A 15804-nucleotide genomic window follows, 5' to 3' on the forward strand; every position below is an offset into this window, starting at 1 on the left:
ATTGTCTGAAAGTGACAACTAATGCAGTCATATTTATGAGAATTTACTAAATCTATGATCTATATATTTGACAAAACTAAAGGTTTTTCAAATACAAACTATGCTATCATTTTAAACAGTTTGCTACAAAAACTAGCATTTTTTTTTTTTTATGAGAAGCTTTAAATGAAAATAGAGTAATTATTAAAATGATTTTTCAGATATCCCAACTATAACAATAATATAAAGGTTTCTATCAAAAGCAAATTAGTTGACAGAAAATGTCTAGCCTGCAATTTGTTGAATTAATGATACCAATTTTTAAATCAATATTAAATTATTTTCTTGTTAATATAATATCATATGAATAACTTAGCAAAAATTAAGTAGAAATCCATATTACTTTAAATTAAAATTTTTACTATAATATCATTTAAATGAACACATTTTAAAACAAAATGCTAAATATTAGTAATTTCTTCCACTACAATAAATGATTTGGGTGTAATGAATAAACTTTAGAATTTATCATCGTATCTATAATGACTAATAACAGTCTTCTCAAACTTACTGGGGTGAGTAAATAAACAATCACAAACAAAACCTTTTTAACCAGTAATTGAACTTTAACGTAGTTTCTGAATGTTTTCAGCCTTCACCAAGGCCTGCCTCAAGTGTTTAACTAAACTGACTTCCAAAAATTGGAACGTTAGAAAGATGATGCTCGACTTTAAACTGAATGTATCAAATTCACGTGGTTGATTGACTTCGTTCGAATTTCTCATATAGGTACTTTCATGCATGCGCCATTCTCTCACAGTCTTTAAAGTTAATACAGTTTTCTTTCAAGTTGGCTTTATAAATTTCCCAAGCCTTTCAAACAGACCACATTTGTAGCCTGGAATCTTGGAAAATTTATAAAGCCAACTTGAAAGAAAATTGTATTAACTTTAAAGACTGCGAGATGGTGGCACATGCGTGGAAGTACCTAGTTAAACATTTAGTTAAACACCCGAGGCAGACCTTGGTAAAGGCCAAAAGTGTTCGGAAACTATGTTGAAGTTCAATTACTGGTTAAAAAGGTTTTGTTTGTGATTGTATCTATAATGCATTATTAAAATACTTTTTTTATTTGTTGTAGAATAATATAATAATTTGATAATTTTTGCTATCTAACTATATATCTTTTTTAACTTACTACAGAAATAAATACTCTTACTATACTCTCTTGTTTGAAATTTTATTAATTTTCATTTTATAAATGTAAATTGAAAGTTTATCATAATTTGATAATAGAAGTAACTTTTTTAATTTGCAACAGTCAGCTTATAATGAGTATAAAAATTATAACAAATTACAATCATAAAAAATATTCAAAATTAAATCTTCAGTATCTTCAATACACAGCTGAATCTTAGTTCAAATAGTAAAAAAAAATACAAAAAAAAAAATTAAATTATCAAAAATCATTCCTTTTGAAAATTAAACTAGTTATCTGCTGTTTGGCAGTATTCCATATTATTCAACAATATCATATTTTCTCTTTATATTCTTATCAACTTTTTCAAGTAAAGATAAACTTCTTTACTTCTACGAGGGCTGTTCGGAAAGTTCGCGGCCTTGCCTATATGCGGCGCTGCGATCAATTTAATTTTTGGCGGGAATTATTCAGACATCTTTGCTAAAGATACAATACCAATTTCCGCTTGATTTGTTGTAAAGTTTTGCCACGACTGCTTAGCAGATAGATAGTGTGCAAGTGCTTTGTCAAAATGAAGAAAACGGAGACTCGTGCGGTCATAAAATACCTGACGAAAAAAGGGTTGACCCCATCTCAAATCAAAGCTGACATGGATGAAGTTTTGGGAGAGTCTGCTCCTTCGTACACCACTGTGAAAAAATGGACAGCCCTTTTTAAATCTGGCAGAGAGAGTGTGGAAGATGACCCTTGCAGTGGACGGCTGTCAACTGCTGTCACTGAAGAAAATATCAACAAAGTTCACGATTTTGTGTTAGCAGATTGCCGTTTGAAAACGCGTGAGATAGCTGAGACAACAGGCATCTCTGTCGACCGAGTGCACCACATCTTAACCAAAAATTTGGATATGACAAAGGTCTCAGCAAGGTTGTTGCCGCATCTGCTGACCGCCGAGCAAAATTGGGTTCGCACTTTAATGTCAAAGGAGTGTTTGGACTTCTATCAGAAAAATCCACAGAATTTCTTGCATTGGTTTGTGACTACTGATGAAATGTGGATCCATTACTACATTCCTGAAACAAAAGAACAGTCGAAGCAGTGGAAACACCACAGTTTGCCACCACCAAAGAAGGCAAAGACAGTTAAATCAGCAGGGAAAGTGATAGCTTCAGTTTTTTGGGATGCTAAAGGCATCATCTTTATTGACTACCTAGAAAGAGGCAAGACCATCAATGCTGTCTATTACTGTGAACTTTTGGAAAAACTGAAGAAAGAAATCGAAGAAAAGAGGCAACACTTGAAGAAGAAAAAGGGTTCTGTTCCACCACAATAATGCACCTGCACATTCCGCCAGAATCTCCAAACAAAAGATAAACAAACTTCGCTTCCAATTAGTTCCACATCCACTGTACTCACCTGATTTGGCCTCCAGTAACTTCCACCTTTTTCCAAACCTAAAAAAATTTTTGGCTGGAAAGAGATTCCACTCAAATGACGAAGTCATTTCTGAAGTGAATGAGTATTTTGCACACCTTGACAAATCGACCTATTGTGATGGCATAAAAAAGCTAGAACATCGCTGGAATAAGTGCATTGCTAATAAAGAAAACTATATTGAAAAATAAGAAAAGTTTTAATATTATTTTGTTTGTTGTTCTATTTGAGGCCGCGAACTTTCCGAACAGCCCTCATATGCTTATACATTATAAAAGGATAGCTAAACAACTTTGCGATCATAAATGCAAATTCTAATAAAACTATGAAATGTGATGATTTTGTCTACAACCCCAGAAATTTACAGAATATGTGCATTACACGGAATTCTGGAAATGCATACATTCTATAAATAAATTAATTAATTACAAATCACTTTTTCTTTGCAGATTTCTTTTTCAAAATACTTTGAAAACTTAGCTTCAAATTACCCACTTTATACTTAAAAACTGAATATCAATTTATATTTTCAGTATATAAAAATGAAAACATTTAATTTACAAGACCATCTTCAGCATTTTTGTAAAAATTTAAAATAATTTTTAAGAAAGAAAATTCACTATAGTATATTCTGATTTTGTTTTAACAGATATTTTAATTTTTTTTCACAAAGAAATTCATAAATAATTCAACTTTTACTACTTTAGATTTAGTAAATAATTGTTAAAATTGATAAAACAAAAGGCATCAATTTTAAAAATATAAAAAAAATAAATTGAAAATACTATAACAGTTACTTATTTATCAATTACAAAATTATAACAACTAAAGTTTTTGAAAATATATTAAGTTATAGATGTACAGTACATATATAAAAATCAAGAGTATATATATATTAAACATAGACTATTGTTCTTTACATGTAAATTGAATGAAACTAATTGTTACACTGACATGAAATAGTGAAAAAAATATTCAATATAAATGAGTAATTATTTGTGACATCATAACAATTGCAGGCTGCAATTTTTAATCATATTTTTAATAATTTTTTAATTTAAAATATGTGCTTTCCAGCTCAAATTAGTAGTGTCATGCTCTTGTAAATCAAACTTTTCTGTTAGCAATAGAGTCGTGCGAATCATCCATTAACTGTTTTCAGAGAAAAATTTTTGAATTGAAATAATGTGACTTCCAGTTTGCATCAGAAGCTTGTATATAGTTAAACGGGACCTCCTCCCCTAATTTTTCCATACCCGGTCTCGGCTTTGATCTATCTAACTCCATTCTCGAGATTAAGGAGACAGACAAATGACAGTGGGAATTTATAGGTCTACAATTTTTTCAAATTGCAGGTGATTTGGTTCTAAGGATCAAAGTTTAATGTGTAAACAATGAAGACATAATTAATACTGATATATTTTTAAAATATATATAAGTAGGTGGAAAAAAAGAAAGAAAATCTTAAGACTCAAAAAATGATATGAAAGGTATTAAAAAAATAAGAAAATCTGCAAATTTATTTTAAAATTAAGTAATTAATACATACCAAACAATGATCACATAATGCTTTAACAAGCCACACTCTTTGATGGTAAGTCAATTCATGAAAATCTTTTTTCAGAAAAGGATTCGTATCACCTATTAAGTAATTAGCAAAATTAATTAAGATTTTTAATTGCATAAAATTAATATTTTATTTTATTACAAACCTAAAACGTTAAAAAAATCTGGCTCAATTCCAACAATATCAAATACCTAACAAAAAATAAGAAGCATTTATTTAATCATTTTATATTTTAAAAAGATAATTATGAACTTTCTAGAGAATAAAAATATATTAAATATAAGTTACCTTCCTGGTATTTTTATGTTTAGCATTATACAATTTATACCAATTCTCAACTCGAAGTTTTAACCGTTCATGCCAAATACGATAGGGCATTGGAGGTTTTCGATGTAATCTAGATTATATAAAGTAAATGAAAAAATTATAATACAATTCTTCACTTTCAATTAAATAAAAATGTGAATAATTGTAAAAAATTCTGTTCTTAATCAATAAGTTATTATGCATACTTAACTTCTAAATATTTTTAAAATACAAATATATTACTGTAAGAACCAGGGCTGTGGAGTCATTTAAAAATCTACAGACTCTGACCAGGGGGGACAGACTTGTTACCAAAATAAGTCCGGGAATTCTGACTTCATAACGTGACCTCAGAATAAAAGCTTTAATAAATAGAGTTCTAATAAAGATAGAACATAGAAACTTTTTTATTCCAAAGCTAAAAGACTCCTCTATGTAATGACATAGTCAATATATAAATATGTATTTGATAATTTTTACTTTTCCTGGGTGTTTATACATGGTACAATCCAAAAGTTTGGGGACTGCAGTAATCCATGACAACAAAAGCGTGTATTTGAAGTTACAGCAGATGAAATGGATTCTACCAAACCACCTCTACGTGTTCAGGTTAATTTCACCCATGTCATGTGATTAAACCGCGAGTGCTACTGTTTTTTTCCAGAGATAGTTACCTTTGTTCTGCGTAATAAAAGTGGAGTTTCAAGAACAACCTCCAACATTTCAACTTTGCCGTGGTAGAATCACCGTACACCTTTCTTAGCAATTTTAAAGTCTCCGTAGGTGTTTTATCTAAACACTGACAAAATTTAATGTTGGAGATTGTTCTTGAAACTCCACTTTTATTATGTCACAGAACAAAGGTAACTATCTCCGGAAAAAAACAGCAGCACTCGCAGTTTAATCACATGATATGGGTGAAATTAACCTGAACATGAGAGGTGGTTTGGTAGAATCCATTTCATATGCTGAAACTTCAAATACATGCTTTTGTTGTCATAGATTACTGCAGTCCCTGAACTTTTGGATCGTACCACGTATAAAACAGAGGGAAAGTGCAGCGATTGAATCAAAAAATGATCCCTCCCAAATTTTTACATTTTTTGACTAAGAACACCTTGAAATGTTAAGAGATGCAAAAGATTTGGGGTTTTTGTTTCTGTATGTATTGATGTTAGAATATGTGTAAGGCATGATTTTGTTCACTCTGTTTAAAGATTAATAACTTCTGTGGTTTTTGAAATGGAGTTAGATGGTTTAACACAGGAGTTATTAAGCTTCAAAGTGGTTGAACTTGAATTAAATTGTGACCCCACACACATTCTAACATCCGTGCATACAGAAAAAACACCAAATATTTTTGAACTTCATTTTAAGGCATCCTGAGTACAAAAGAGTAAACATCTGGAGAAGTTATCTTTTGACTAATTGTCATTTTTTCCTTTGTTATAAGCCTATACTGTATAACAGCTAGGAAAGTAATATATACATAACAAGTTGGGAAAGTAAAAAGGAGTTAGAGTTAGCAAATTTTTAATGACTCCAACTAAAACACTAAAACCCCACAATTCTAACTCCAAAGCCCTAGTAAGAACTAATGTTTCAGAATGATGACAATTTTTATAAATACAAAAACTTCATATTAAAATTTTATGACATGCATGTACACACACAGTAGAATTCTTATTGTAGTCATAAATAGTTATTATTCTTTGTGTCACCTTTGTTTGTTTTCAGCTCTGAAGAATATCCATAATCTTTGAATTTATACATTCAATCTAAAACTATAAATCAACAAGTTTTTCAACAAATTATGTACAACTTTGTGAATTTTTAAGGATTGCTGATGGTGTAACAACGAAAAAGAAGGACAAAAGCAAGGTGTTTGCATGTGCAAAAAAGTCGTATTTACATTTTTATTTATTAAATGTAAATAGCACCAGCCATGTTCCTTTACTATTTTTTTTACTTAAATGTAATATTATGATAGTGGCGAAGAACACCAGCAAACGCTCTACCTGTTGTTATATTTTTACATTTTCTTTCCAGAGGCAGTAGCCTAGAAAGGAAGGCTGTCTCTGTAACTTTGTGAATTTTTAAGGATTGCTGATGGTGTAACGGCAAAAAAGAAGAACAAAAGCAAGGTGTTTGCTTGTGCGAGAAAGTCGTATTTATATTTTTATTTATTAAAAAAAAAAATTATGCACAGTTTCATCATATCCATAGTCTTAATACTTTACAGAGAATTAAACAATGATTTCTTGTGGAAATTCAGAAATGTAACAATGTTAATTTTGAAACAATTTATTCACTTGATTCATCTATTCAAAACATTGATTAGGTAATTTGTTACCTAATCAATGTTTTGACTAGTAACTTGAGATTTATTTATTTATTTATTTGCTTTCTAGTCACCATACCCTAAACCAAACTTCCTTGAAATTATCAAGCAATTCAAATTTCAGCCTGTCTGTCTTTTCAAAGTTTTTCCTCATTCTACAAAAACTCCCTATTCTGGGATTGCCCAACTCTACAATTATAAATCAAAAACAAACATGTATAATCAAATCTTTCTTATACCTGCTCTATGTTAGGACCTTCTGCTATGTTCTAAATAAATTCTTTACACCTCAAACTATGTCTCAAAACAATCCAAAGTTTGCATTATGTCTCTTGCAGATCACTACTCAATCAAAGTACTACATGAGACTATATTCTAAAATCTACATTGTGCTTCATGCAGTTTGCTCCAAAACGTTATTCATCTATCCAGATAAATGGATAGCATGAAGATATAATGAAAGCACAGCTAAGCAGGTCACTTGGGTGAAAAAATGCTCATGAGAAAAGTAATAGGTGCAGAAAATCACCACTACCACATGTGATTACAATAAGCAGATTTTACTATACATGTATAATGACATTATACATCATACTAATCAACTAGGTATATTTTATGAAATTTAAATTAATAAATTAGTTAAAACAGCAAATTTCATTATAAAATTCTTTTTAAATTGAAGCATGTATACTTTTATTTATAATGCTAAAAAATCTGAATTAAAAATTTCAATAAACTATTAAATCTTTGTAAAATTTGTAATTAAGACTAGCCAAACTGAAAAAAATTATTTTATTTAAATACTTGTACAGTAACTAAATGCAGTAACAATAATATAAAACTTAAATAGCCTTTTTAAATAAAGAAAAATGAAAATTAAATATATATCAATGCTAGCTTAGCAAATAAGACTGTAAATTATATTTCAAATCTCTCAGATTGTCTAGATATAAATGAAAGCATTGTGTTTTTGAAAAATAATTTAAATCAAACTCATTTATTTACTACATATCAATGCATCAATTAATGAAAAAGACATTTTTATTTCTGTATAATTTAAAGGTTTGGTTTGATTTGTTTGAGTTTCTTAGCACAAGAGCCATATAGACTATGCTGCACCATGACAAATGATGTATAAAGAATAAATGACAAATACATACAACAATATAAATAACAACAACTATATAATAGGTATAATACACTGTAAACAAATACATCTAATCATACCGTTCACAACAAGGTATAAATAACCATATTTGTTTATATACATTAATGACTTTCAGAAAGACTAGTATAATGTCAAGATTTGGCTTCTGGCCCAAAATTCTTGTCAAACTTGCATTTCTAAAAAGACATTTATGAGCCCTATCAAATTCAGAGCATTCCAACAGTATATATATTTGTAAAAATAAATTACTGTATAAATTAAAACTTTTTAAACTGTTTTCACCACCTTTAATTATTAAATTAATGAGATGTAATCTTTTTCATTACTTACTTTGTGCGTTGATATGGTGAACTTAATAATGATGTAATAATCGTTGCTAAATATATGCTCTCACGAGGCATAAGAAATACTCGTTCAAGTGCATACATATGCAATTCTGGAATATTTAATGTTTTCTGTGCAAGAAACAGGAAATGTCCAATCTGTGGTAACTGTAAATTAAAAACAATTTTAAGATAATAAAATTCAATATAAAATTTACATTGTCAATGCATTTTAAGAACTAGTAATTATTATTTTCTTTTTATATTTTATTTTCTACTTCATGTATAACATCTAAACATCATTTCACATAAAAAACAATAAATTACAATGCATCACACCTGGGAAATAGTTAACAACGTACACAGAACCAATAACCAGTGTAAAATGATAAAAATAAAGAACAAAAACTATTACAAACATTTTCCAACTCCTTTAGGAAGAAGTGTATATATCAATAATCTGATGATAAACTAAAAATACAATAATAATATCTGTTGATTTAATTGAAAACATAATCATTTATTTTGATCTACAGTACAGAAAATTTTATGTATTAATATTTAAATATGTCTAAAGCTCAGATTTCAGAATATACAACTTTTATTTGTTTCTAATCTAAAATAACTTCTAATTAGTGAATTTTTATTTGTATGTATTGCACTGCATCCATAATACTAAACATAAAAATCACAATGTAAAAATTTATTACGTGAAATAGCAAATGGAATATTATCATGAAATTAATTGCTAAATTAAGATAACCTAACTATTTGTTCTTTTAAAAAATGCCCTACTTGGAGTGTTATACTAAATAAACTAAGTCCAGAAAAAATTTTAAAATATTTCTTAAAATATAAACATTTTAATTATCTCATTTAGCAGCTAATTGCATGATATTTGTATTTAATATCAACTTTTACAAAATTCTTTGAATGGAATATAAATAATTTTTGTTCTAATGATTCAATTAAAACATAAAATGTAAATTTAAAATGATAAGAATATATAGATGCAAATAGATGGCAACACAATATCCACTAAAGTCCATTACAAACCATGCTACACTCCATTATTCATCCCTGCCGTTTCGGAGGACCCCTTCTCTTACAAGGTAGCTGCCTTCCGTGCCCTTACGAAAAGAGCCTTCACGCACCACTCCAGAATCGAGGACACCATATCTGAATTAGAGCGCATCCAGATCATAGCCACAAGACACGGCTATAGCCGTACATTAGTTCATAACCTTGCGTCTGCACATTTGCATCGTACTGACAACACCAACACACGCACTAACGACTCCAATACCACTCAAGCACTTGTAGTAGTTGAATATAATAAACACCTAGACTCCATTTACAGGGAAATTGCCGCATACACCAACAAAAAGATCGCTTACAAGAGACGTAACACTATATATGACCTCAAGCGCAATTCCAAGGACATCGTAGATAAAAGAATGGCACAGGGGGTATACTCTGTTCCATTATGGGATAGCAGATTCCATAGAGAGCTTGTATACATCAGTTCAACGAAACGGTCGCTCGACAAGCGTCTACGCGAGCATAAATATGATATCGACCGCAACAGAGGCACCACTACCCTCTCTGCTTATGCCTCGAACCCGGGCATAAGTGCTGATCTGCAAAACGCGGAATTGATTAAAATATCCCACCGATTGGACCATCTGCGATCCCTGGAAAGTCTGGAAATATACAAGGCTGGGCTGCACACAACCTGCATCAATTCTAAAGATGCGTGTAACATTTCTCAAGCTTGGAAGTTTTGTTACGAAGGGGATGTTCCCCATAGCTCCATTTAATTCGTTTGTATATGGATTGTAATTTCGTTGTGTTTTGCGCCACACGTATTACGCATGCCAACACGTAACACGAATGCGCAACGGTTCTATTCGAAAATTTGAATACGTTCTGGAACAGTTTTGAATCTCAATAGTTGGAACCTGATGAAGACCGAGTTAACGGTCGAAAACATTTGTTTTCAAATTTTTATTACTGGTTTTTAAAAGGTTGAATGTGAATTATTTAAAATGATAATTTATTACTGCTTTTGCATAAAATATAAATAATCCTACCTCCCACATAGCTTTCATGTTGACCGAATGTTCTTGAATAAGTTTGTTTTCCCACTCGATCACTTCTGAATAATCCCTCTTTCTTCCCACTTTTCTCCCTGGTACATGTTTCTTTTTGTTCTCTTTTTCCATTTTATCCTTTATTTTATTCACATAAAATAAAATTCGAGATGTATCATTTAATGAGGAGTTTAAAGAACGTTTGCTTTCCACTGTAAAATAAATTATATATTAGTTATATTATATAATTAACTAGATAAAAATAAATTTTTTTTATGTTGAAATAATATTTATTTTGTAATATGCCCATAATATACATTTTAATTAATTTGGAAATGCATTTTTTTACAATTATATAAATTAATTATTACCATTTAATATTTCATCATTGTAAACAATCAAAATGCATATACAGGAAATCCTTGTTAGTTCAAACTTGGATAGTTCGAAATCCCATCAAATTGTAACTGTACTTTTATCCTGGCTAAGGATACATAGATTTACATGTTAAGGAATTCAGTTAGTTTGAAATACGGTTTCTTCGTAATCCAAAGTGAAAGTTCTGTCCAAACTGTGCTAACTTGTTCATTTAGATCAAAGTGCACCATACTATAAAAGAACCATAGACTAAGAACAACACTAATCTGGTCAATATGGCTTTGCTTTTACAATAACACATTATCAGATGTCACCTTACCCACGGACTATCTTTTTTTTCTCTTATCTCACAAAAGATGACTGGTTTTTGGGATTGCAAGATTGGACTACAAATAGCAGATTAAAACATTTGTAGGCTCTAAGCTACTACATTTGGCAACTTAACTACTTTTCGGGTCACTTTAAAAAATAATTTGGGCTACATTCCAAGGAATTTTGCTTTACTGTTTATAAAACCTATCTGACAACCTGTGAGGTTCTCACCAGACATGAGCTGTTTACTTGCAGTTTATTTATATTATTATTATTATTTATGAACTTACAAAATTTGCATTCTGTATATGTAGCTGCACTCAGTTTCCTTAATAAATTACATCAATTACATGACATTTGGCATATTAGCTGAGATTTACATATTTCTGTACAATTCAATGTCATGATTATTTCGTCCCTTGAAGTTTGAGCTAACGAGGATTTCCTGTATGATTTAATTTGTGTTTACCACTTTAAAATAATTCTAATAACTTTAAACTTTACTAGTTCTTTTACTTTAAAGCTCTACTATCATTTGATACATAAGATTTATGAAATTATACAATTTTAAATTAATTGAATACCATCCATTCTTTGAACAGTTAAAATATACATAGCTCAATACAAAATTTTAGTTAAAGTCAATGCAACAAAAATAAGTTATAATTGTATAAATACAAATGTTTGTAGTTAATTTTGTAATTTTCCTGTTTTAGTTTTTATATTTATATCTCAAAATCTATTATTTTTGTATTTTTAATTTCATTTCTCAGAATTAATTTAATTTCTCTTTTCCTTCTTATTATGAAATTTAGTAATAAAAAATGTCATCATTCAGTTTTCAAATATCAGTTCCCTGGCCATATCAAATTAAGTTATAATTTGTATTCATCAAAGTTACAGAATTATTATTGAATCAATATCAATTAAAAATACAAGTGTTAAACTATAATTATTAATGAAAATTTATTTAAATTATTCTTAATCTTCAGAAAATCCTGAATCCTCAAAATAGATGTCAAAATTAGAAATGAAAATGTTAAAAGCATTTAATTTATTGCCTTGTCTTGGCTAAATCTTGTAATCTTTATTAATTGTAAACTTAAGATCATTTAGTTTCAGTACAAATTTTTTGCAAGTCAATTTTGGCTCTCAACATTAAGTCAGGCTGCTTAAAAATATTAAGGAAAGTCTCTACTGAAGTCTGTTTATGATCAGTATATAAAATATCATTATTACTTTAAATTTTTCTCATTTAATTAGTTTTTCTATTTTTGGTTGTTGCCATTTTCAAATTTACTCACATCTACATTAACTCTTCAAATTCAGGATTTCAAAAATTCCAGAATTCTTTAACATATTAGCCTAGGCAACAAAAAGTGTATTAAGCATGTTAATTAGATGACTGATTATAAGATATGATTATTAACCAAACACATAGATCAAATATAGAACCTTTTTTTCATTAATTTAAAAATTGGATCTTGGGAAATTGCAATTATAAGCTCTTTAGCAATTCTAGCTGGCAATTTTCTCTCTGGCTAATATCAAAGATATTTTATTCCTGTGCTCTTGAATTTCAAATCATTTTCTCCTCCAAGGCTGTATTGGATTTAAAATTTTTAATACCAATTTGTTCTTTTTTTCATGCCTTAGCATAATTAAAACCTCATATTACATCAGAGAGAAACAACCTCATATTGTATCAGTAGCGTATGCAAGGACAAATACTGATGATACAATATGAGATGGTTTAAACAAAATATGCAATTACCATCAAACCAGCAAAAATTCAATTTAACTAATTGTTAAACAAACGTGGTCTAAAAATGAGGATCGGGGAGCATAAATACAGTCGGGTCCACATAAGTCGACACCCCAAGGGGAAGTGGAAATGTGTCAAGTTATCCAATGTGACGACTAAAGTGAAATTGGAAAAAAAAAACCACAAAACTACAATTAGGAAAATACAGTAGTGCATTATACAGTAGTATAGGCTTACAATACATTGTGTCCTCCATTTACAATTACAGTAGAGAGTCGTAAATCGGCACCCTGGTAATCGGAATGGCCGGTAATTGGCACGATTTTCAGTCGAACTGTGTCGTGCTGAATCGAATGTTTTTGATACTAAATTTACTTGTAAAGTATAATTTTCATGTTTTTATATTCTTCAATATATTTATTTTGCTTGTACAAAATGCAGAAATAATTTTTAATGATACGATAGCCTCGATTATTATTATAAAAATTTTCGTTAGGCTTAAAATAGACGAAAATTCAACACGAAGCGACACGCAACGGAGAAAAATTCAACACAAAGTGACACGCAACGGAGAAAAATTTGAACATCGGACAGGTTAATATATTTTTTCGTACATAGACCGTAATCGGAACAAATCCCTAATCTGAACAACCCCAGTCCCCAATTGATTCCGATTTTCGGTTCTCTACTGTACTCTGAAGATGAAAAACTGAAAAATTTGTTTAGTGTTGTTTGTTTTGAGCACTTAACTGTCTCGACTTTCTTTTTCAACAATCATGAATGCCTTGAAAACATCATCTTCGCAATTGTCAATTGTTGGCAAGTAACGTCTAAGGATTCTTAATTCCTCTGGCATGAGAAAATTCAAAATTGGATTCTGGTGTGACATTGATATAGATTGTATATTTTCTTTTTGTTTATCTGTTATTATTTTATACATAAAAATACATAAAATGTTAAGGCATTTTTATTAATATGTATATATATATATATTAATTATATATTAATAAATAAATAGACTCCCCCTCCTGAAAAAAAATGAGTTTGCACCACATGTGCGGAGTAAATTCATTTTTTCAGGAGGGGTGACAACTTATCAGAGTGTGGGACAGCAAAAGTATGTCGACTTGTCCAGTGGTGACGAGTTAAACGGTGTCGAGTAAACCGGAGTTTTTTAACATTAATGCCTATGTAAGTCGGCCGGAACCACAGAAAAGTGACTACTTAACCGATGGTGTCGACTTATGCAGACTCGACTGTATATGAATCAGAAAGGTCTATCCACTACTGAATTGACTGCTTTTGCCTGTGATAACGATGTCAAAGTTAAATTTGACAAAGCCTGATTACTGCAATGTTGCGATGACCCTGCCAGACGTGAAATATCTCAAACAACTGAAAATATTTAAAGCATTTAGGAGAACGACAGCAATTAATTTTAAAGAAATGGACTTATTAGCAGAGGTGTGGAGGGCATGCTTTGATGTGCAACAGATCTTGGTTGAGTTTCATTTTTATATTTTGTATAAATTTGGCATTTTTTTTTTAAAACTGGAAGCCAGTTTGAAGTCTAATTTAACCTTGTTAAATGCGACATTAAGCATGCGCATATTTTCATGATGTGCAGCATTTTAAAAAGTTTGAAATTTGCATTGGACAAGCATTCCATTACTTCAAAACCTGAGGATGACTGTTGAAAACAGATGAAAACATTTGTTTAATAATTAGTTAAATCAAATTTTTCTGGTTTGATGGTACTTACATATTTTATTTGTCTTATACCAGTAATACTGTGAATGAAGCCCAGGTCTTATAAGAGCATAAATTCATTATGTTGTTCCAAGTGATAATAAAACACATTAAATACATTAAATATATTAATTAAAAGTTTAAGTTTCTGAAATTCAATACGAGAATAACAAAACAATGATGTATCATTTATTGAGATAAAATGCTGTCAAATTAGTTAAAACTTGGCAAAGCAGTGTTAAAATGGCCATAAAAATGCATGAAAATCAAAAAGTGAGTTTTGGTACAAATTTTTTGCAAGTCAATTTTGGCTCTCAACATTAAGTCGAGCTGCTTAAAAAAATATTAAGGCAAGTCAAGTTAGTTGAAAAAATAATAATTTACGTATCAAATGTGAATTAGTGAAATCCCTGAATAATTTTAAAATTTCTCTTCCTGATAGTACAGTACATCTTATAATCAAAGAAATATGGCCAAATGTCTAATTGGTTAAGGAGCCAGCCTATTTGTTTCTAGCTCTGGCAGACCTGGAAACAAATCTGGATCAATTGAAAAATTTCAGAAATTTTTTTAGAGAATGGTTTGTCCCAGATATGTTAGGCTCTTCCCTCACCAACCAGCAGCCCCACTGTGGGTCTGGTTGAACCCACAATTGGTGTGATAAAAGACCCTCTTAGTGTGGAAAGAGTAAAACATATTACATAAGTGTACAGTTAAATTTTAACAATTTATACCAAACTGAATTTTCATAAACCCAGTTTGACTGCTATCTTATACAACATTTAATTCATAACAATAAATTTACATTAAATTTTATAAATTATAAGGGATTTCTTACTCTGAACTCCAGATTCTTTAATTAACGGCATTGATGTCAATTCTATTGTGGTTTTATCTTTAATTTTTCTATAAATTTATAAATTAAAATATTTTAATAATGAAAATAAAATTTACATAAACAACATTTTACATTTTAATTGTTTAAAAACTATTATTCGATTTATACTCTATCCTATTAAATAGAAACATTATATAAATATCACATTGAACACATTAAGTCCAGTTAAAATCTAAAGAAATTATTAAATTAATATTAATTTATATTAAAAGAATAACTAAACTAAATCTTAATCACACGTGATGCTGAAAAACAATTTTAAAATAACTGTATCCTCATATAAAGCCATGTTT

General features: G+C 29.7%; 1 protein-coding gene across 1 annotated transcript in view; it reads right to left on the reverse strand.

Moving 5' to 3' along the window:
• The window catches only part of LOC136975317 (serine-rich adhesin for platelets-like), a 51111-nt gene that overhangs the window by 21462 nt on the left and 13845 nt on the right, over positions 1 to 15804 (reverse strand). Inside the window, exons 3-8 of the mRNA XM_067270372.1 lie at positions 15452 to 15519; positions 10410 to 10621; positions 8324 to 8484; positions 4467 to 4575; positions 4324 to 4369; positions 4161 to 4252 (exon numbers count right to left, since the gene is read on the reverse strand). Coding sequence (XP_067126473.1) covers positions 4161 to 4252; positions 4324 to 4369; positions 4467 to 4575; positions 8324 to 8484; positions 10410 to 10621; positions 15452 to 15519 — 688 coding nt within the window. The remainder of the gene's footprint in view (positions 1 to 4160; positions 4253 to 4323; positions 4370 to 4466; positions 4576 to 8323; positions 8485 to 10409; positions 10622 to 15451; positions 15520 to 15804) is intronic.

This window comes from Centruroides vittatus, unplaced genomic scaffold (assembly GCF_030686945.1).
Source record: "Centruroides vittatus isolate TY-2023 unplaced genomic scaffold, ASM3068694v2 contig_370, whole genome shotgun sequence".
NCBI classification, from domain to species: Eukaryota; Metazoa; Arthropoda; class Arachnida; order Scorpiones; family Buthidae; genus Centruroides; species Centruroides vittatus.